This window comes from Lithobates pipiens, unplaced genomic scaffold, assembly GCF_037356315.1.
Source record: "Lithobates pipiens isolate NorthernLeopardFrog02 unplaced genomic scaffold, aLitPip1_a1.2 Scaffold_16, whole genome shotgun sequence".
Taxonomy (NCBI): Eukaryota; Metazoa; Chordata; class Amphibia; order Anura; family Ranidae; genus Lithobates; species Lithobates pipiens.
In genome coordinates this window covers 384,503,217-384,527,117 of record NW_027507748.1, presented here as the reverse complement: position 1 = coordinate 384,527,117, position 23,901 = coordinate 384,503,217, and the positions used below count along the sequence as shown (strand labels likewise).

The following is a 23,901-nucleotide window of genomic DNA, read 5'->3' as shown; positions in this document are numbered from 1 at the left end:
TTACAACAACGGAGTACAAGCCAGATTTGAACAGGATTGTTCAAGACAAGGATTGCCAGAAGTCCCACTAAATAACACATATAATGCGCATAATAAAAGGAAAAATGTTTTGTAAATTGTTCTATTATTCTTGTTATGGATTTGGTTAAACAGAGTTTGTCTGTGTGAGAGTGCACACAGTGTTCATTGTTGAAAATGACTGGCCTGTGGTCTTTGTAGTGTTAAAACAGTGTGTGACATTTACAATAAATCCAGCTGAGCAAACGTATGTGTGTATGAGGAAGGGATGGGGTGATGTTCATGTGTGCCCATGCGTATGATGTGGCTCTTTGCGGTAACTTGGTAAAAAATGTGGCTCTTGGTCTTTGTCTGGTTGGCCACCCCTGCTCTAGGGGATTCCAGGATGAAGGATCTAGGTGTTCTAGTATAAGACAGACTGAACAATAGCAGGCAGTGTCAAGCTGCAGCTACCAAAGTTGGCAGAATATTAGTATGCATTAAAAGGGAATTTACTCCAGGGATAAAACGATAATCCTGACATTTTATAAAATTCTGGTTTGGCCGCATCTGGAGTACTGCATCCAGTTCTGGTCACCTATCCTCAGAAAGGATGTGCTGGAGCTGGGGAGAGTCCACAGAAGGGCACCTAAATTAATATGAGGACCTCAAATATGAGGAAGGACTACAAGCGCTCAATTTTTTCTCAGTGGAGAAGAGACTCTTGAGAGGAGGTATGATAGCAATGTACGAGAATCTCAATGGTGATCCCAGCGTAAGTATGAAACTTTTCAGTCCCAGGGAGTGTAAGAGGACACTGGGCCATATGATGAGACTGCAAGAGAAACCGTTTAACCTTAAGCTGCATTGGAGGTTTTTCACTGTCAGAGTGGTAAGGATGTGGAACTCTCTTCCACAATCGGTGGTGTCGGCAGGAAGTATGGATAGTTTTAAAAGACTCTTGAATGTGTATCTTAGTGAAAAACAATATACGGGGATATGGGAAATGATTTTCTACATGCTCACACACCTCAACACAAGTTGAACTGGATGGACTAATGTCTTTATTCAACCTATCCAACTATGTAACAATCAGGCAAACATCATTATCTCAGCACAGGTTTCCTTTAATTCCAGTGTTCGCAACAATTATGTTAATGTTGAAAGGGTATAACTGTAGGGTCTACGGCGCTGCCACCTAGAATGATTTGTTATTACTCACGCCCAATCGGTAATGGACGAGATTCCCAAAAGCCTCTCTATTCTCCAGAAAGCAAGGAAGACAGTTTGATATATTATATATCGTGGAGCTTCCTGTTGAAATATAAACTCCAATGGGAGTTTCCATTGGAGTTTATATTTCAACAGGAAGCTCCACGATATATAATATATCAAACTGTCTTCCTTGCTTTCTGGAGAATAGAGAGGCTTTTGGGAATCTCGTCCATTACCGATTGGGCGTGAGTAATAACAAATCATTCTTGGTGGCAGAGCCGTAGACCCTACAGTTATACCCTTTCAAAATTCCGGTCTATCCACGATCTCCTCTTTGGGGGACTGTGGATGTGTAGGGGGCAGCAGCCAATTTGAGAACCTTGGAGCGGCCTTTTTAATATTTTCTTCTCAATTATGTTAATGTACCTACAATGTTCAAGGACAGCTTCACATTCTCTTTAAAGGCCCCCCTAAGCTAATATATCTTATAATCTTCACCCCAGTGTATCTACATCTCTTGAGTGATGGCATCTTGTGACGTTCACATCCTGATTGCAGAAATCTTCACTGTACCCAGCCATTCCTGCATGTTCATCCCCTATGAACACGAATGGTGCCCTACTCCTAGCCTCTCTACTGTAGAAATACACCTCTGTTTATGTGTATGAAATTTTTGCACAGATTTGCCTAGCACCAGACAAGATTTCCACATCCAAGATGTAAATAGCGTGGGGTTCTCCCGCTTGCCATTCAACAGGTAAGTATGCAGTGCATGGAGGTGCTAGGTTAATTTAGCTGAAGGGGCTGGGGGGGGGGGGGGGGGTAGTGGACTGAGGGATTTTATAGAGAAAATATAACTATACTTTAATGTGTGCATGACTGCGCTTTGTGGACTGCAGTTGCGTTGAAGAATGTGATGGCAGTAGCAATTAATCATGCCATAAAGCAATATGCAACAACCAGTCACTTGAGAGCTCTCCAGTGTTGCTTAACCAGCATGTTATTCACTGCTCAGCTTTGGAGTATCTTGCTTCATGGGAACTTATGTCGTTTATTAAATCTATGGCATTGTGTTAAAATATTTTCATTTTATCACTACTAATGTATTATAACACTTTTGTAGAACATTCAATGCTGAAAACTGTAATAAAGCATCAGTAAAAGCTGACTTGCAGAGTTGTGTGGATTTCATACATCTCCTAAATGAGAAACAACAGCTGTATAATCCTGCCTCCCTAGTATTTTCTTTCCCAAAAAACTATGCTCAAAATGAAATATGTTAGTAAAGAGCAGACTAGAAGTTCACAGTGCATACAAGGACATTTTGTCAGTACCCGAGCAAGAGCAAAGTAGGACAGTGAACACTTCTCTGAAGCCAACATCATACACAAGTGTAAAAACATGAATCTACGAAGACTAATAAACTTTTTCTTAAAGTGATACTAAACACACAGTTTAATTGACATACTATTTATGTGGATGATGGCACTGTGATTATTTTAATTTCAAAGAATACAACTGAGTACCTTTTTCCTAATCGATATACACCTGTCACATGACCCAGATCTTTCCCAGCCTGTCTGCAGTGATACATAGGCAGGAGGAGCTTCTAGTCCTCTGCTGTTGTTCACATGTTAAAAAAAAAAGACAGCCTTTGGAATACAGAGTAAAAATAAATAATATCAATAAACGTTTTATATTGGCATACAAGTATGTATTTGAAATCAAATCTATTTTTTTTTCGGCAATGACATAGTGTGGACGCATTTCTGCCAGTCACAGGCTGTGTCACACCCCTCCAGCCTGTGTCTTAGAATAACAGGGAGGTGAAGCCACCATTAATCTACATGTAATATCCGCCATCGGGTTTAGCTGGTTAGTGGGCATAAAGGAGGGAGGGAGGGAGTTGGCTGTCATTTACCACTGTGTACTCACCTACTATACACTCTATAGTCACACGCAGTGCTCAAATGTGATAGGGAGGAAGTGGTCAGCATAGAAACTCACTGAAAACTGAGCATGGACAGAGCTGCTAACACTGCTCTGCAAAATACCTAGCTGAATTGGGGACATGGACAGAAGGGGGAGATAGAGAACAGATAGAGAACGGCAGGATCAATCAGGTTTTTTGCAGAATACAGAAAATGAATCTCATAGTATGAGCAACACCATTTATTGATAGTTTTTTTTTTTTGATGATGTGGGTTTAGTGACACTTTAATAATACTGTATAACAAGTATAAATATTCGGTATAAAAATTTGGTATTTTTTTTTTTTTTTATTTCTAATGTACGAGTGGTAGTAAACCTACTTGAAAGAGAGGGCCTTAGAGTGTGACCCTTGATATCATCAAAGAATCACATAATAATCAGTGAATGTAATGCTACACAAAGCTTTTAAAGACTAAAGACATGCTGTACAACAGGAGATGGTCAGAGACTGCACACATGCCATAGCATTTCTTGGGAGACGTGGAGGACATGATTCAGGAGACAGATAAAGTTTGGAGACACATTACATGAGTCTGCTAGTGATCACTGCTATTAAAGCCCATTTACAAATGAATGCCTTCACTTTTGTGCTCTCTAAAGCCCTCTTAAAAATGACTGCCACATTTGATGTTTTCCTTATTAAGATTCATTTTAAAGGACCAGAGGGAAAATAAAAAATACAGAAAACAGATCAGCAGGAAAGGAAAAAAGTGAGAAAAAACACAGGAAATAAACTAAACCATGAACTACTGTACTCCAGAGACATGACAGGGAGTAAGAGGAAAAACTCCACTAACACGGTTGTTACCAAGATAGGTGTCCCCATTGGAAGATTTCCCTTCACCTCCTGCTATAGTGACAGCTGAAATGATGGTTTTTGCCTCACTTTGTATGCATTTTTTATTTTAAAATATGTATAATCGAATATTAGGAAACATTACATTGTGTACATTTTAGAGGTATTATAGGAGCAACATTAATACAGGTTATGCTTTACAGTAACAACCCTCATGGTATAGAGACAATTTAGCTGCAATCTGAGAAAAATCGGCAGTGGTGGGAATGTGAGCCAAGCTAAGCTACTATATCCTCCCAAATAGAAGGCAGACCAATGGCTAGATGATTCTAGATGTGTCCTGGTAAAAAAAATTGTTTTACATTATTTCGATAAAAAATAGATGGGAATGGTTATAGGAAACTGCTACTGAATGGCGAAGGGCAAAAATGCACATTTTCCCTTATGTACACTTAAAGTAACCACCAAAACAGGCCCCAATCTGCTGAAGCACCTGGGAAGAATGCAGGATAATCTTAGCCAGCATGTGTATGAGGTGTCTGTTTAGGGTCATTATAAAATTGCGTATAAGCCCAGAAGAGGAAAAACAGCAATGCCTATGTGTAAGTGTAGCACCACAATATACTTGATTATTGTGTCCAGATACAGTATTTCTGCCTTATTCCCAAACATTGCATATTGAATTGATTAGATTGAAAGAAGGCTTTGGACAGATCTGAGTCGCTACCTCATGGACAACAACCTTCTCGACCACCCTATAGTCTGGCTTCCGCCCACAACATTCTACTCAAACTGCCCTACTTAAACTCACCAATGACCTACTAACTGGTAAAACCAATGGGCACTACTCCATACTCATACTTTTAGACCTCTCTGCTGCCTTTGACACAGTTAACCACCTACTCCTCAGCAAATTACACTCCCTTGGCCTCCGCAATTCTGCTTTATCCTGGTTTTCCTCCTACCTATTTCAGCGCACTTTCAGTGTCACTTACAACTCCATCTCCTCTGCTCCACCCTTCCTCTTTCTGTTGGGGTACCCCAAGGTTCTGTCCTTGGGCCCCTCCTATTCTCGCTCTATACCCCTTCCTGGGCCATTTGATAACCTCCCATGGTTTCCAATACCACCTCTATGCCGACGACACCCAGGTCTATCTCTCCACTCCTCAGCTCACCCCCTCGATCTCCTCACAGATCTCAAACTTACTGAATGACATATCAGTATGGATGTCACACCACTTCCTCAAACTCAATCTTTCTAAAACTGAGCTTGTTCTATTTCCTCCTTCACTACCCCCATTGCCCCCAAGTGACATCACCATTAATATCAACAACACAACCATTGGTCCCTCCACACATGCTAGGGTCCTGGGTGTAATCCTTGACTCTGAGCTCTCCTTCAGCCCTCATATCCAATCACTGGCTAAATCCTGCCGTCTTCACTTCTGCAATATCTCCAGAATTCGATCCTTCCTGATTAATGACACTTCATAGCAACTCCTTGATTATTTCCCGCCTTGACTACTGCAACTCTGTCCTTAATGGCCTACCCTTAAGCAGGCTATTCCCCTTCAGTCTATTATGAATTCTGCTGCTGGACTAATACACCTCACTGATCGATCCATGAATTCCGCCCCTCTCTGCCAATCCCTTCACTGGCTTCCCCTACCCCATCGTGTAAAATTCAAAATGCTAACCATAACATACAAAGCCATCCACAACATCACCCCCATCTACATCACCATCCTCATCTGCAGATATCACCCAAATTGTCCCCTCCGCTCCTGCTTTCTAGCTCCCTTGTTACCTTCTCTCATGCTTGCCTTCAAGACTTCTCCAGAGCCTCTCCCATCCTCTGGAACTCCCTGCCCCAGTCTGTCCGAGCAGCCCCTATCCTGTCCACCTTTAGGAGATCCCTGAAAACTCATTTATTCAGGGAAGCCTATCCCACACCCACCTAACAACTGACCCCGAGCCACCCCGATCAGATCATTCTCTGCAGCTATTACCTTTTGTACCACCACCCCCTCCCTTTAGAATGTAAGCTCTGCAAGCAGTGGCCTCCTGTACCTTTATTGTGTTGTCCCCCCCCATACATTGTAAAGCGCTGCGTAAACTGTTGGCACTATATAAATCTTGTATAATAATAATTATATATATATATAATTAGATATAGATATATTTTTATTTATTTTTTGCTTTTCAGAAAAAGCCAGAGCCTCAAGCTCCAGTTTCTACCAATCCCTTCCTAGATGACGACAACATAGGAGATGAGTCAACTCTGGAAAGAGATGGTGACCTTGATAAGGTGAGTTCTGTGGCTTTGTTCACTGTTTAAGTTAGAGGAGGCATCGCTTCAAAATTTGACATACTCCAGCTTCTGTTCTGTTTCTTAAATCAGCATATGTAAAACAATCACTTCTTGTGTTCTTCCAAACTAGATGTTCATCATGATGTTCAGCATATCAGATTTTGTCATGTTACAACCAAAAATGTAAATGTATTATATTGGGATTTTATGTGATAGACCAACACAAAGTGGCACATAATTGTGAAGTGGAATGAAAATTTTATAAATGCTTTCAACTTTTTATTACAAATAAATATGTGAAAAGTGTGGGGTGCATTTGTATTCAGCCCCCCTGATTCAATACGTTGTAGAACCACCTTTCACTGCAATTACAGCTGCAAGTCTTTTTGGGTATGTCTCTACCAGCTTTGCACATCTAGAGTACGTTTTTTGCCAATTCTTCTTTGCAAAATAGCTCAAGCTCTGTCATATTGGATGGAGAGTGTCTGTGAACAGAAATTTTCAAGTCTTGCCACAGATTCTCAATTGTATTTAGGTCTGGACTTTGACTGGGCCATTCTAACACATGCATATGTTTGATCTAAATCGTAGCTCTGGCTGTATGTTTAGGGTCAATGTCTTGCTGGAAGGTGAACCTTCGCCCCAGTTTTATTCACTTAAGGACTGAGCCTCTTTCTGAGATTTGGTGTTTACAAGTTAAAAACATTTTTTCTTTATCGTACATCACGGGACACAGGGCACCTTAGTAATCACTATGTGGGTATATAGGCACCTTCAGGTGATAGACACTGGTATACTCAATACAGGAAGTTCACTCCCTAAATAACCCCTCCTCCTACCAGGAGTACCTCCATTTTTTTTGCCAGTGTCTAAGGTGTTGGTCACGAGTGAAGATGTGCTCTGAAGAGCTCCACTGGAGGGATCCTTGCTGGATTTAAACAGCCTCCATAGACGTATACAGCCAAAGTGGATCCAATTGGTGGTGCAGCTGCTTCTCACATGTCAGCCCCTGTATACATGACTGAAGATGCATTTTCCTCTGCCCTGCAGGGCCTAGAAGAAAGATTAGTGCCTTTAATTGTATCCTCCATCCAAAAGGATAGGAAGCGTGTTAGATCCCCCTCCCCTACCTCAGACCCATTACCAAGGGAACAGTGGGTACAGGATGAGGTGTTACCCTCAGGCAATCAGGAGCAAAGGCAAACCAATTACTCCTCTGTGGAGGAGACAACGTTGGATGAACCTTTTTCAGCCTCGCAATCTTATAGAGATGGTTCGTTACACTTTCAAGCTACCCCTAATGGAGTCAGCTGAAAGTTCTGTTTCTTCTTTAGGTTACTTTAAACCTTCACAGCCTTTGCATGCATTTCCTGTCCATGCATTACTAGAACAGCTTATTTATGCTGAATGGTTTCACAGCACTCTATTCCATGGAGGAGAAATTCACCAAAAAATGGAATGTACCAGCAGTTGACGCTGCGATTTCAAGTGTGAATAAAAGTCTAAATTGTCCAGTAGACAATGCTCAGATGCTTAAGGATCCAACAGATAAAAGGTTGGAATTTCTGTTAAAATCCTCTTTTTCCTTGACAGGAGCTGTTACTCAGCCTGCAGTCACTTCAGTAGGCATCTGTCAGTCCCTAAAGGACCAGTTTAGACAGACCCTTAAGGAGATTCCTGCACAACAAGCCCAGGATTTGGCCAAACTACCAAAAGCATTATGTTTTGCCATAGACCCCATGAAAGATTCTATTCACCAGGTGTCCTGCCTTGTGCTTTGCGCTAGTACACATGCGTAGGATCCTGTGGTTAAAAAATTGGTCAACCGAAGCACCATGCAAGAGGCTCCTGACTGGTTGTCGTTTTCATGGGGATCGGCTATTTGGGGATGATTTGGACACATATATCCAAATGATTTCTAGTGGGGAAAGTATAAACACCCTTCATTTAAGCAGACTCCTTCTCCTGCGCCAGGGGCATCCGCCTTTAGGCAGTGGCAACAGCCTCCACTGTCAGACTATAGAGGAAAGCCTCAAGGTCAGGCACAAAAAGGAAGTCCTGGGGCCAGAAACCTGCAAAGTAGAATTCTAAAGCCTCATTATGAGGGGTTCCCCCCCCGCCAGAGTGAGAGGAAGACTTCTGCAATACTCAGAAGTCTGGCAAGAGGAAATTCAGTACAGATGGGTCATCTCCACGGTGTCTCTAGGACACAAACTAGAATTTCAGGAGTTTCCACCATCTTTTTCTGAGGTCAAACATTCCCAAAGATCCAGGGAAAAGGCAATCTTTGTTTCGGGCACTAGACCGATTACTTGCTCAGGGGGTGATCATACAAATTCCCACAGAAGAGCAAGGTTTGGAGTTTTATTCAAACCTCTTTATGGTACCAAAACCGAATGGTGATGCCAAACCTATTCTAGATCTAAAGATTCTAAATCAGTTCCTGAAAATCCGCTCCTTTCACATGGTGTCGATCAGGTCATTGGTTTTCTAACCTACAAGGTGGAGAACTTCTGGCGTCTATCGACATCAGGCATGCATATCTGCATGTCCCTATATTTATTTATATATATATATATATATATATATTTTCTGTGGTTTGAGGTAAAACAGCAGCATTTTCAGTTTGTAGCCTTGCCCTTCAGGCTAGCTACAGCACCCCGGGTGTTTAAGTGCTGGCCCCACCTCTAGCCAGGTTAAGGGCACAGGGCATAACAGTCTTGGCGTACCTAGATGATCTATTGCTAATAGACCAGTCGTGGCTCGTTTGGAGCAAAGCGTGCGCATTACAACCAGTTACCTGGGAAGTTACCTAGAGAAGTTTTCCTTTCAAGACGCTAAAAGGCTGGAGTACTTGGGTCTGATCATACACAGCCCAGAAAAAGGCGTTCTTGCCTCAGGCAAAGATCAACTCTATAAGAGAGCTGGTGCGGATGGTCAGGTCAAAAGGAGATCCCTCCATTCGCCCTTGCATGAGGTTGTTAGGAAAGATGGTGGCTTCATTCGAAGCGGTTCCCTAAGCCCAGTTCCACTTGAGACTGTTGCAAAACAGTAACCTGTCTGCTTGGAACAAAAGGATTCAAGCTTTAGACTTGCCAATGCGGCTGTCCCCAAGGGTTTCCCAAAGCCTCAGTTGGTGGTTACTAACACAGAATCTGCTGAAAGGAAAATCCTTCAGACCAGTTATCTGGAAAGTGGTAACAGATGGCAGCCTTTCAGGCTGGGGAGCAGTACTAGAGAAGACAACTGTCCAAGGACAGTGGTCAAGAACCAAAGAGCCTTGCCATCAAAATCCTAGAGATTCAGGCAGTGCGTCTGGTTTTGAAGGCTTGGACTTTCAGGCTACGGGATTGTCCTGTCAGTATCTAATCCGATTGATTGGTTTGCGCAAAAGTTATAGCGTTTACAAAATAGGGGATAGTTTTATGGCATTTTTATTTATATATTTTTTTTATTAGTAATGGCGATCAGCGTCTTTTTTTTTTTTTTTTTTTTTTTTTTTTTTTTTGTGACTGATACATTATGGCGGACAAATTGGACACTTTTCTTGCGATTTTGGGACCATTCACATTTATACAGCGATCAGTGCATTTAAAAATGCATTGATTACTGTGTAAATGTGACTGGCAGTGAAAGAGTTAAGTGTGTCCTAGGGAGTGATTCTAACTGTGGGGGGGGGGGAGGGGCTGTGTGTGACACAACACTGATCACCGCTCCCAATTACAGGGAGCTGTGATCAGTGACAGTGTCACTAGGCAGAACGGGGAAATGCTTGTTTACATTAGCATTTCCCCGTTCTTCCTCTACGTGAGACGATTGCGGGTATCCCCGCGGACATAGTATGCGGGACCCGAGATCATGCGCACGCGCACCCACAACCCTCCTCTTAAAGGGCAACGTACAGGTACGTGATTCTGCCTGTATGCGCTCTTCTGCCGCAGTATATCTGTGTGAGGCTGTCAGGAAGTGGTAAAAGACTGCTCAGATCCGGAAGACTGATGTCTTATTTGTACTGCCAGAAGGTCCTAAGAAGAAAGGACAGGCAGCATCAAAAACCACTGTCGCTAAGTGGATACGCAAGTTATAATTCAGACTTATGATTTAAGGGGTAAGATTCTTTTCAAGTCAAAGCACACTCTACCAGGGCAGTTAGTGCTTCTTGGGCAGTGCATCACCAGGCCTCCATGGTTCAGATCTGTAAGGCCGCAATTTGGTCTTCAGTGCATACATTCACCAAGTTCTGTCAGGTGGATGTAAGAAGGCATGAGGATATCGCCTTTAGGCGCAGTGTGGTGCAGGCAGCAGTATAGGTCCTCAAGTCTGGGGGTGCCCTACTGGTTGTATCTCCCTCCCCTCAAATAGCATTGCTATGGGACATCCCACATAGTGATTACCATGGTGCTCTGTGTCCCATGATGTACGATAAAGAAAATAGGATTTTTATAACAGCTTACCTGTAAAATCCGTTTCTTGGAGTACATCAGGGGATATAGAAGTCCTGCCTCTCTTTCTGGGGTTTAAGTATATTGCTTTGCTACAAAAACTGAGGTACTCCTGGTAGGAGAAGGGGTTATTTAGGGAGTAAACTTCCTCTATTGGTTATACCAGTGTCCATCACCTCAAGATGCCTATATACCCACATAGTGATTACTATGGTGCTCTGTGTCCCATGATGTACTCTAAGAAAAGGATTTTACAGACAAGACGTTATAAAAACACCTTGGAGAATAAAATGGCGGTCATTGCAAGCGCAGTTTTTTTGGGGAATTTTGAATTAAAAAATAAGACCACAGTAAAGTTAGTCCAATTTTTCCCAAGACCGTATTTCAGGACAGCCACCATAGGGAGACCCTGGCTCCTCCCCTTCTAGAAAACACCGCCTTCAACACAGATTTAAGCCTCAACCTCCCCTCAGCTCCTCAGTTATGGTGTTTCCTCCAGAGGGGAGACACCCCATGGGAGCCGAAGCTAGTCAGCTGGGGAGGCTTTTACCTGGGGGAGACGGGTCTCTCTATGGTGGTCCTGGGCGGCCGTTGGAGGTCAGGATGGCCGAACGGCTCCCTGGTGACCATTGCGGTTTTCACCGTTGTGCGCTCCAGCCACCCTTGGGGAAGGTGGAGATCTGGGGAGGGCCGTTTGATGGCGCATAGTGTGGCGCGACAGGAGGAGGCTACGTATCCCCTTGTGCAGGCGGCACTGGAGCAGTGTGCCGGGCCGGATGACGGGCGACGTCATTTCCGGTGGGGGCGGGCTTCCTTGTTTCTGCACACGCGTCTTCTGGTTCCAGACGCGGTAAATTCAAACGGATGGCGCTTTCTGGCTGATGAGGTCTTCCTTTTCACCCTGTACAGACAGCGGCTGGGAGACAGGACTATGACCACTAGTGTCTGGCATGTCAGAAGCAGAGGCTTCAAGAACTGGCCCAGGAGACAGCAGCACCAGCCACTCTAAGGTAATGTGAACCCTGGGGTGGTGTTCCCTTCCTATTGTATCGGTAGCTCCACCGGTGTATTCCCTCCCCTCCCTGGTGGTCGGGGGGGGGGGAAGAGGGGGAGCATCTGGTACCCTGGTGGTGGTTGGTCCTGGGGGGGGCACTCCTGGTGTTCCTCTGGTCAGTGCTGGTGATTGGTGGTGCTTATTACTCCTTTTGTCTGCTTTTATGTTTCAGAAAGCCACCAGCAAATCGCCCCATGGGTCTAAGAAGTGTCCTTTGTGTAGGGCTTCTATGGGGGAGTCTTGGTCTAAAGCACTTTGTAGGGAGTGTATAGAGGGGCTGGTGAGGGAGCAGACAGCGGAGCAGGGTGTGGACCTTGCGGTATCAGTAAGGGAACTCTCTAGCACCTTTAGGTCATTTATTCTCCAGTTTTCAGTTACCTCAGACCCAGAGTAACCTTCCACCAGCACAGCAGAGTGGTCCACCTATCCCTGAGGTTATGGTCCCAGTGGGGGATAAGCCAGAGGGCTCCAGTGATGGCGACTACGTGGATAGTGCCGTCTCTGACTCCCAGGGGGAGTCAGATGAGGATACTCTGGATGGGGAATCCAAAAGGCCCTCCTGTTATAAACTTTCTCTTGAAGAAGTGGAGAATCTCTTAGGAGCCATTCTCACCAATTTAGGCATTCAAGAGTAAAGGAAGACCTTGCCCCTGCATGATCAAATGTACAGGGGCTTGGGGGAAGAGAAGAAGAGGGTGTTCCCAGTTCACGAGGTCCTGGTGAATGCCATCAAGAAAGAATGGCAGGATCCAGAGAGAGGAAACCTTTTTTCTCAAGAGCCTTGAAATGAAGGTTTCCATTTGCAGAGGAGGAGTCTCTGGTATGGAACAAGTCCCCTAGGTTAGATGCGGCATTTTCTCAAGTGTCCAGGCATACAGATCTGGACTTTGAGGACATGGGGGTTCTGTCAGATCCCATGGATCGAAGGATGAATTTGCTTTTAAAGAATGCTTGGGACTCTGGTCAGGGGAACCTGAAACCAGCCATGGCGGCCACTGTGGTAGCCAGGAATATGGAATACTGGCTTACTCAGATCAAAGCCCATATAGAAGCAGTAACAGCAAAGGAGACTATTCTCTCTTCCTTCTCCATGTTACTCAAGGGAGCGGCTTATATTGCAGATGCTTCGGCATAATCTGTCCGCATGTCTGCAAGATCCACGGCCCTGACTAATTCAGCCAGGAGAGCCTTATGGCTGAAAACATGGTGGGGATAGTGTGTCCAAAATTAAACTTTGTGGAATACCTCTCATGGGTGATCTATTATTTGGACCAGTGCTGGAGGCTGTGCTAGATCAGGCAGCCGATAAGAAGAAACCCTTCCCCATTAAGAGGAAATATGGGGTTCAGGCTAAAAGAAAGGCTCAACTTCAAAAGAAGGTGGAGGCTCCAAAAGTTGGGGGAGCAATTTTTCGCCCTCCTGAACAGCCCAAAAAGAGGCAATGACAGGATCATGGTGGGAGGAAGGTTGGGGGCTTTCCTCCCACAGTGGGAAAGGATCACCTCCAATCAGTTCATGCTGGGGATTATAAGTCGATAATATCGATTGGAGTTCTCGAATCCCCCCCCCACTCAGGCTTCTGGCCACCGAGTTGCTAAAGTGTGTGAAAATGTCATGTGCCCTGCTGTCCTCACTACAGGAGCTAGAACAGCAGGAGGTGGTAGCAAGGGTGCCAGTGGGCGAGAGAGGCAGAGGCTTTTATTCCCACATCTTTGTGGTCCGCAAGCCTTCGGGAAATTTCAGGCTGATTCTGAATTTAAAGCCTCTGAATCTCTGTCACATACAGGAGATTGCAGATGGATTTGGTGTATTCGGTGAAGGCACTGCTTCTACCAAACTGTTTAATGGCATCAATAGATTTGAAAGATGCATATCTGCACATTCCCATCGCAGAAAGCCATCAAAAATTTCTCAGGCTGGCAGTAAGAACAGTGAAAGGGGTTCTTAGTCTCCAATTCAGGGCCCTTCCTTTTGGTCTGTCCTCTTCCCCCCGTATCTTCACCAAGGTGATGGTGGAGGTACTGGCATTCTTAAGGCTCAGAGGCATCTCGATAATTGCTTATCTAAACGATCTTCTTTTGTTTGCACTGTCCCCAAAGCAACTGGTTCGAGATCTGCAGGTTACAAAAGACATCTTAGAGAACTTGGGTTGGCTCGTAAACCTGGAGAAATCCAATTTAATCCCGGCCCAAAGGGTCACCTTTCTGGGCTATGTGTTGGATTCGACAGAGCAAAGGGTCTTTCTGCCCTTGGAAAAGATTCAGAAGATAGACAATGCAATGTTATTCCTCCAGGGCAGTTCTCAGGTTTCGGTAAGGGGGATAATGTCGGCCCTAGGCTTACTGTCATCCACACTTCCAGCAGTGCAGTGGGCGGGGCTACATTTTCGTCCTCTGCAACTGTTCATTTTGAGGATCTGGGACCACAGCCAGGGGTCGTGGGATTCATTGGTTTCAGTTCCTCCTCAGGTCAAGGGGTCCCTCTGGTGGTGGAGAAAGGAGGTAACAGGGTCTGGAGTGGGTCCTCCCGGTATCCAGGAACATAACATATGCGAGCGGTTCAGGTTGGGGAGCTCATCTGGGCACCCGGGTGGTGCAGGGTTCCTGGGAGAAAATGGAGGTAGTGCGGTCCTCGAACTGGAGGGAGTTGAGAGCGGTGGATCTGGCTCTCAATGCCTTTCAGGAAGAACTTCGGGGACAACACATGAGGGTATGTTCAGACAAATCCTCGGTGGTGGCCTATGTCAACAAACGGGGACACCAGGAGCGGAACAGTTTGGGTTCTGTCAGAATCAATCCTCAAATGGGCCAAGGCCAATGATCTGTCTCTTTCGGCAATTCATTTGTAGGGAGAACAGAATGAAATAGCGGACTTCCTCAGCAGAAAGACTGAGGGAGGGCAACTGGGTATTGAAGTAGGAGGTCTTCGAGATGGTCACCAGAAGGTGGGGGGTCCCATCAATAGATCTGTTTGCCTCAAGGGAAAACACAAAAGCGTGTCTTTTCTTTTCCCTAAGCAGGTGGGACGGGGCGTTAGTAGTATAGTACATGCCTTGGCTCAGAATTGGGAGTTTTCCAGGTGTTATGCCTTCCCCCCTCCGGTGTTAAATCCGGCAGTGTTGAGAAAATTTCAGGTGGAGAACACGGTTCTCATCCTGATTGCCCCGCACTGGCCCAGGAGGCCATGGTTCTCCGTTCTGAAGGGCTTGGCCGTAGAACCTCCCTGGATTCTCCCGGTCCTGGAGGATCTCCTGTTCCAGGGACCAGTCGTCTGTCCTCAGGTAGAACGGTGGAACCCCGCAGCCTGGCTTCTGAGGAAGAGTTACTAAAGGGAAAAGGGTTCTCGGATCGCTTGGTGGCCCCCCTTTTAAACTGTAGAAAGAAGGAAATGCAGGCCATTTACCGGAAGGTGTGGAAGCGTTTTAATAGTTGGTGCTTGGAGCGCTCCTTTGATGTACGCAGCTCCATAGCAGTGTCAGGCCGCGTACACACGGGCGGACTGTTCGCCCAACTTAGTTTGTCAAACAATCCGACAAACAGTCCGCTCAAAATTTGCATGAGCGGACTTGACCACACACGATGAACGAACAGTCCGCTGAAAGCGTGCGCGATGACATGAACGGCACGTACGACGGGAACTAGAAAAACGACGTCCTATACACTGCAATGCAACCTTCGGCGTGTAAATCCTTTCTGAGCATGCGCGGAACTTAGTTTGACGAACAAGCCTACACACGAGCGGACTGTCCGCTCAAACCAAGTTTCAGCGGACTGTCTTACGGGAATTCCGAAAAACTTTGTTCGTCAGACTGTCCACTGAAACTGTCCGCTGAAGCCCACACACGAGCGGACTGTCCGCTGAAACACTGTTCAGCGTACAAAGTTGGGCGAACAGTCCGCCCGTGTGTACGCGGCCTTAGAATTTCCGCATTCAGGAGCAGATAAAGGCTTAGCCCTTAGTACCCTGAAAGGGCAGGTGTCCGCTTTAAGCGTCTTCCTAGAAAAACAACTGCCGTTTGATCCATGGATAAGTTGGTTTTTCAAGGCTTTGAGTAGACAAAGGCCTGTCAGAGTCTCTCCGTTCCTGGTGTGGGATCTTTCTTTAGTTTTGCAGGCACTCACAGGGGAGCCCTTTGAGCCGTTGGAAGCCTGCACGTTGAAATGGATCACCCTCAAAACTGTGTTTTTGGTAGCGATCACTACGGAGAGTGAGTGAACTCGAAGCTCTCTCAGTGAGAGCTCCTTTTTTTTAATGTTTTCCTATACCGTGTAGTTTTTAAAACTGATCCGGCGTTTTTGACAAAGGTAGCCTCTGAATTTCACAGGGTTCAGGAGATTGTGTTACCCACCTTTTGCTCAAATCCTATGAGGGAACAGGAACTTATTTTTCATAGTTTGGACGTTAGGAGTTGCGTCCTACAATATATAGACTGTACAAGTCAGTTCAGGAAGTCTGACTCCTTTTTTGTTTTATTCTCAGGGTCCAAGAAAGGATCCAGAGCATCCAGGCGGACAATTGCCAGATGGCTGAGGATGGCAATTAGTCAGGTATATGTGATAAGGGGGGTGGAACCTCCAGTGGGTATTAAGGCACAATCAACTAGGTCTGTGGCAACTTTGCAGGCTGAGTGGGCTGGTGCTTTGCCAGAGCAGATTTCTAGGGCTGCAACGTGGTCCAGCTTCTCTACATTTGCGAAGCACTGCAGATTGGATCTGCTGTCTGCTAAGGACCAAGCTTTTGGTCGTAAGGTGCTGCAGGCAGTTTTCCCACCCTGAGGTAAGGTACTCGCTTATCCTCTCTATGGTGGCTGTCCTGAAAGACGGCCTTGGGAAAAATTGAGTTACTTACCGGTAACATCCTTTTCCAGGAATCTTTCAGGACAGCACCGATACCCACCCAGATGGGAGCTTTTTTGTTGAACTCATCGCATGGGACCGTCAGGTAAGACTTGATGTTTGTTTTGACGTGTTCTTGTGTCTCCCCTGTAGGCCAGAGGTACTCGCAAAGAACTGAGGGGAGGTTGAGGCTTAAATCTGTGTCGGAACGGTGGTGCTTCCTAGAAGGGGAGGAGCCGGGGTCTCTTTATGGTGGCTGTCCTGAAAGACGCCTGGAAAAGCAATTTACCGGTAAGTAACCCCATTTTTTTTTTTATATATTGTGAAAGATAGTGTTACATCGAGTAAATTAATGCCCAACATGTCACACTTAAAAATTGCTCCCGCTCGTGGAATGGCAACAAACTTTTACCCTTAAAAAGCTTCATAGGCGACGTTAAAAAAAAAAAATCCACAGGTTGCAATTTTTGAGTTGCAGAGGAGGTCTAGGGCTAGAATTATTGCTCTCACTCTACCGATTGAGGTGATACTCTCGTGTGTTCAGGGTGATGTGCAGTGTTTGTTTTCCACCACCCATAGCGTTTTGCTTTTAGGCAAAAAAGTTCAATTTTGGTCTCATCTGACCAGAGCACCTTCTTCCACATGTTTGCAGTGTCCCCCACATGTTTTTTCGCAAACTGCAAACGGGACTTCTTATGGCTTTCTTCTTGCCACTCTTCCATAAAGGCCAGATTTGTGGAGTGCACAACTAATAGTTTTCCTGTTAACAGATTCTCCCCCCTGAGCTGTAGATCTCTGCAGCTCCTCTAGAGTTGCCATGGGCCTCTTGGTAGGGGTGCAGTTGTACCATACTCTTTCCATTTGTGGATGATGGATTGAACAGTGCTCTGTGAGATGTTCAAAGCTTGGGATAGGCAGCTGCGTTTTGCCGGCGGATTTAACCCCCCCCCCCCCCGATAGTGGCCGAAAAGGGGTTAAACCCACCCCACTAGCAGCCGAATAGTGCCACTAAAACGCTGGTAAAGCAGCGCTAAAAATAGCGCAGCTTTACCGCTGACACCCGGGGCGGCTCAGTGTGAAAGGGGTCTAAATGCGACACTGACTGATCATATTGTAATTGAATTTTATTAAAAATGACCTTTCCTTTTCAATCTGCAGTCAATGTAATTTTCTGAGAATACATTGCAATATGGCTACCTGGAGCTGTTCTATACACAGAGTGTGTACTGACCACTCCCCAAAAACATAATTTCCTGCTTCTATGATTGGCTCACCAATTTTCCTAGAAGTCTGCCTAAGATACAAATCAGATTTCAGGCATCCCTTGCAACAAAAATTTCATTTTTTGAGAGCTACTTTCAATACAATGCAGGTCCAGCAGATTTCCTCAGTTTTCTCAACAAAAGTGGAGTTAGGCTTTAAACTTCTCCACAACTTTATCCCTAATGCCTCATACACACGATCAAACAATCCGGTGGAAAAGTCTTCCGGCGGACTCAAAGTAATTTTGCACTCCAATCTGTCGGCCGGACTCGCATTCGGCGGACAGTATGGCCGTGTGTGTACCAGTCCGCCATACTTTTGAAATGAACGGACTTTTCCCTCCGGAGAAAAGTCCACTCATTTTGAGCGCATCTCCAGGTAGCCGGAACCCCCACGCCGATTTTTCTGCGTAAGGATTCCCCTTTAAGTCCATACCAGGTGACGGGGCCAGCGACGCCTCCTTCGCTGGCCCCGGCTACCTGGAGACGCGCTCAAAATGAGCGGACTTTTCTCCGGGCGGGAAAAGTCTTTCATTTCAAAAGTACGGCGGACTGGCACACACACGGCCATACTGTCCGCCGAAATGCGAGTCCGGCGGACAGTATGGCCGTGTGTGTGCCAGTCCGCCATACTTTTGAAATGAACGGACTTTTCCCGCCCGGAGAAAAGTCCGCTCATTTTGAGCGCGTCTCCAGGTAGCCGGGGCCAGTGAAGGAGGCGTTGCTGGCCCCGTCACCTGCTATGGACTTAAAGGGGAATCCCTACGCCGAAAAATCGGCTTGGCGGTCCCCCCCAGGTCCATATCAGACCCTTATCCGAGCACGCTACCCGGCCGGCCAGGAAAGGGGGTGGGGATGAGCGAGCGCCCCCCCCCCTCCTGAGCCGTACCAGGCCGTGTGCACTCAACATGGGGGGGTGCCTTGGGGAAGGGGGAAGAACAGAAGACGGCGGCGGTGACAGAAGACCGGGCCACCGCTTGTAAAAGAGCTAGAAGAAGGAGCGGTGGCCCGGCAAGAAGAACCGAAGAGGGGGACAAGACCCCCGAAGTCAGAAGAAGAGGGCGGCAGCGGCGAAGAAGAAAGCCAGGCTCCTCCGCTAGTGGGGGCTCCTCCGCTTATTAAAGGGGGCTCACGGATTCTGATAAGCCCCCTGCCCGCAGACCCCGACAACCAACGGCCAGGGTTGTCGGGAAGAGGCCCTTGTCCTCATCAACATGGGGACAAGGTGCTTTGGGGTGGGGCGCGGCCCCCCCTTCCCCAAGGCACCCCCCATGTTGAGGGCACGTGGCCTGGTACGGCTCAGGAGAGGGGGGGCGCTCGCTCGTCCCCACCCCCTTTCCTGGCCAGCCGGGTAGCGTGCTCGGATAAGGGTCTGATATGGACCTAGGGGGGGACCGCCAAGCCGATTTTTCGGCGTAGGGATTCCCCTTTAAGTCCATACCAGGTGACGGGGCCATCAACGCCTCCTTCGCTGGCCCCGGCTACCTGGAGACGCACTCAAAATAAGCGGACTTTCCTCCGCGTGTGTGGGCTAGTCCGTTAATTTCAAAAGTACAGCGTATAGTCCGGCGGACTTAGTACATAGTATTAGTCCGCCGCAAAAGTACTGTGTGTGGGCAGGTAGCTCGTTCGGAAAGTCCGCCAGACTAAGTCCGCCGGATAGTCTGCTACGTGTGTACGCGGCATTACTTGTCTGGTGTGTTCCTTGGCCTTTGTGATGCTGTTTGTTCACTAAGGTTTTCTAACAAACCTCTGAAGGCTTCACAGAACAGCTGTATTAATACTAAGATTAAATTGCATGCAGGTGGACACTATTTACTATTATGGTAACTTCTGAAGGCAATTGGTTCCACTGGATTTCAGTTAGGGGTATCAGAGTAAAGGGGGCTGAATACAAATGTATGCCACACTTTTCAGATATTTATTTGTAAAAAAAAATTGAAAACCGTTTTCCCTTCACTTCACAATTATCTGACACTTTGTGTTAGTCTATCACATAATATGCCAACAACATACGTTTTTTGGTTGTAACATGACAAAATGTGAAAAATTTTGGGGGTATGAATATATGTGTGTGATATGTGTGTGTATATATGTGTGTGATATATTGGGGCATAGACCAGCATACCAGGCTCACCAAGGATACTGTTTAAAGCATGTTCATACACAGAATATACAGATACGCCATCTATGATGTGCAAAGTTGAATAGAAATCTTTTAGGAGACCCTCTGTGTGGCAGTGTGAACCTAGCCCCAAAGCTCTAAATATTAGGAGTACTTATTTAGTAGTGAATCCAACATGGTCACAAGCAGGTCAGGGGAATGGAAGAATTACAGTCCGTGCACTAAAGAAATATATTTATAGAGTCAGTGACTGAAGTTTTTGTTTGAAGCCACTATGTATTCTTTGCAGCCAAAGAAGCCGAAAGTACCAGAGAATCCCTTTCATGGCATAATTTCTAAGTGTTTTGAGCCCCATCTATATGTGTATATCGAGTCACAAGACAGGTGAGTGGTCTTATTTTCCAGTTTTGCTGCTATGTATTTCTCTCCATTCTACTTAGTTGAGTGTATGTGTCTATATATATATATATATATATATATATATATATATATATATATATATATATATATATATATATATATATATATATATATATATATATATATATATATATATATATATAAAACATAAGTTTACATACCCTGGCAGAATTTGATTTCTTGCCCATTTTTCAGAGAATATGAATGATAACACAAACATTTCTTTCACTCATGGTTAGTGTTTGGCTGAATCTTTTTAAATCATAATCACAACATAAACTACCCAAATGACCCTGATCAAAAGTTTACATACCCTGGTGATTTTGGCTTAATAACATGCACACAAGTTGACACAAAGGGGTTTGAAGGCATAATTTTAAGGTTGTGTGATCTTACCTGTGTCAGTCAACAGCGGCTGCAGGGGAGAAAGCACTTAGCTCAGCCTTCTAAAGCCTGATGAGGTGATGTCACCCATAGGTTCCCATGTCACAATTGTTATTGGTTCTCCCTCCTCTCTCCTGCATATGCTGTTGGATCACACGAGTGCAATAACATGTCCAGATTGGAACAGTCTGAAAATAGGTGAATCCGCATAGGTGTTAGGGTTAAGGGGGCGGGGGCAGTTTTAAGGCTAGTTCAAGATGGAATTCTTCTTTCAATCTACCCTCCCTATTGGTGGCTTGTGGCAGTGTTAAAGCAGAGCTCCACCCAAAAGGGGAAGCCCCTCTTGTTTGCACCCCCCCCTTCCATTGCCACATTTGGCACTTTTTGGGAGAAAGAGAGTGTACCTGGTTTTGCCGTAGCGATCTGAGCCACAAAAAAACAAATGTGCAGTGGCGGTTTGATGACAGCCATATTTACACATCAAAACAACCTCTCTGCCTAAACCTAGAGAAACCTAGGATATACTCTACTATGTGTATACTGCCTTCGTAGAATGGTAACTCATTTTATTGTTTAATTTAAAAAAATATATATACTTTAATCCATCGTATTAAATCTTTACTGCTAAACAAGAAGCAGGCCACCATGTGCTGGACCCCAGTGCTAGATCAATGCCTGCAAACTTACATGTTCAACGATGATCATGACCAACTCAAAGGAATGCCAGGTTCTAGGATATTAATTTAAGATTGAACAAGAGTATCTAGTTGGTCATGAAATAAAAATTCATAATGCATTTCACATGAAGATATTCTTATTTAAAGTCACACCAACCAGCTGGGAATACACATACTTTAAAGTTTTACGATGTTGTTATTCGTGGCAGATTAACATTCTAGTCTGTTGGGAAATATCGTTTTTACATTTGCCTTCATTGCAGTCTGATTTCTTGGCATGAATTCAATAAAGCATCCTTAGGTTGCTGTCAAACTACTGTAGATTTCATTTTACTGTGGAATGCACATTAAAGCAGAACTAAACCCATCAATTTCATTATTTTCGGAAAGAAATCTCAAGTCAGGAATGTTCAATACATTTTTTAATCAAAGTCATGTTATCAAGGAGCCCAGCTGGTGTAATAACAATCACCCAAAAGAGTTTTCTTGTGGGTCTCCTAAGAAGCATATCCCTGTGGCCCTCTCTCAATAAAAAAATATTTTGTGGATGTCTGTAAAGAAGGCGGTCCCCTGCACACCTTATTACCAAGCACTCTCTATGGCTTTGGGACTGTCTAAAATATGCACATAATCTGATCTCATCACATACTCCTCTGCTCTCAGTATTGGGTAATCCTAAATCTCCTCCAGGCTTGGCTGCTCAGCAAACTTTGAACACTTGGATCTCATGGGGCCTATACTGGACTACTCACTTTTTGACCAACTATTATCCTGTTTGAAACTTTTAAGGACAAATGCACACCTGACCCCAGTGACATTTTCCAGTTCTTGCAAACTAAACATTTCTTACAGCTTTGAACTCTCGAAAAAAAAAACATCTCTTCAACCAAGGCCTTTGAGGGAACCTTCCTCAATAAACCAGGGGGCTTAGGTCTTATACTTATATACTCCCTCTTGTCTACATAAACTACAGACACCCTTCACTCTTATGCTGTTAAATAGGATAATTATTTGGAAGATCTCACGATGGAGGATGACTGGACTCGAATGTGGACCAATACTGCCAGGAGCTCCACTTAAGTGCTGACTGTAGAGTCAAACTATAAGGTTCTACTTCAATGGTACTTGGTCCCTTTTGAGGATTTTTCGTGTGATTCACCCATTCACGTGTTTCTAGGTTTGCCAAACAGATGGCTCTTTTGGGCATATTTGTTGGGACTGTCTGAAAGTGAAATGGTTCTGGATCAGGATTTGTCAAATGATAAAAATGCTTAAGGGCAGATTGTTTCAGAAAAACCCCTACACAGCCATATTGAACAGACGACCTGAGAAGTACACTAACACCCAACTTAAGTTAGTTTTTTTTTTTTTTCCTTCTTTTTTCCCCTCTACCTTCCCTTTCCTTGTTCAACTTTCTAGCCTCCATTCTATTTAGGCCATGAGTGGGACCCAGGGTGGAGGAAGACCAAGAACTACAATTTGTTCTCTTATGTTCTACCCCCCACCCCCCTTTGTTCCTAGACTTTATTTTATTTTATTTTCCATGACAAGGAATAGGCTGTGTTTTTTTTTTTTTTTTCCTGTGATGCCATACTTGCTGTAGCTTTCATGTATTGTCAATGTGTACATAATAGGGTTACCCTGTTCTACAAACCAGTTTAAAATGCCATTGTTTCACAAAACCCCCTGCGAAGCCCTTTTGAACAGACAACCTGAGGAGCGCACCAACATTCCACGCTGTTGTTGAACACTGTCCAACACTGTTTTCTGCAGTGTTTTCATGCACACCCTTCCATGTGTAGAGTACATTAGTGTAGTGTTCAGGGTAGGCAGCATGGCAACTGCAGATCTAAATAGAGGCTAAGATGGCACTGTCCTCATCAGATAGAGGGATTCTTTTCACTTTAACACAGGGGTATATACTTGTGAATAGCAGATATACAATTAAAAAATGTACTCATCGCACCACAGTGCACAAATGTGAATATTTGTTGGGTTGTGGTGCACTAAGTTGCCAAAAACAGTGCAGGTGCTGTGTTCTTTAAAGTGGCTGTAAACCCCTGAAATAAAAATAAAGTATATCCTTCGGTAGTGTGTACTAGCCTCAATCCAAAACACCTAGTGTGGTTCCTATCTGATCTATCCTCCCTCTGCTATTTGCACGAAGCACTTCTAACAGTCTAACTTGACACCAAGCAATCCCAGGAGACAACCCCCTCCCACCCCAGGTGATTGGCAGTATCAACTGGTGATTGGCAGCCTCAGCTTTGCAGGTTTTCCTGTGAGTGTGTATGTGTAGAAGGGGTGTTCCCATTCCCTCCATTCAGGTCTCGGGTTACACCGAGCCTTACTGTTGTGCACTGTGTAATGTCCGATCCCTGCCATTCTGCC

The 23,901-nt window shown here is 45.0% G+C and overlaps 1 protein-coding gene across 1 annotated transcript in view; it reads left to right on the top strand.

The window, feature by feature from the left end:
• Window positions 1-23,901, top strand: part of VPS53 (VPS53 subunit of GARP complex) — a 221,713-nt gene that overhangs the window by 93,816 nt on the left and 103,996 nt on the right. The window contains exons 12-13 of the mRNA XM_077482250.1: window positions 6,207-6,308; window positions 20,319-20,413. Coding sequence (XP_077338376.1) covers window positions 6,207-6,308; window positions 20,319-20,413 — 197 coding nt within the window. The remainder of the gene's footprint in view (window positions 1-6,206; window positions 6,309-20,318; window positions 20,414-23,901) is intronic.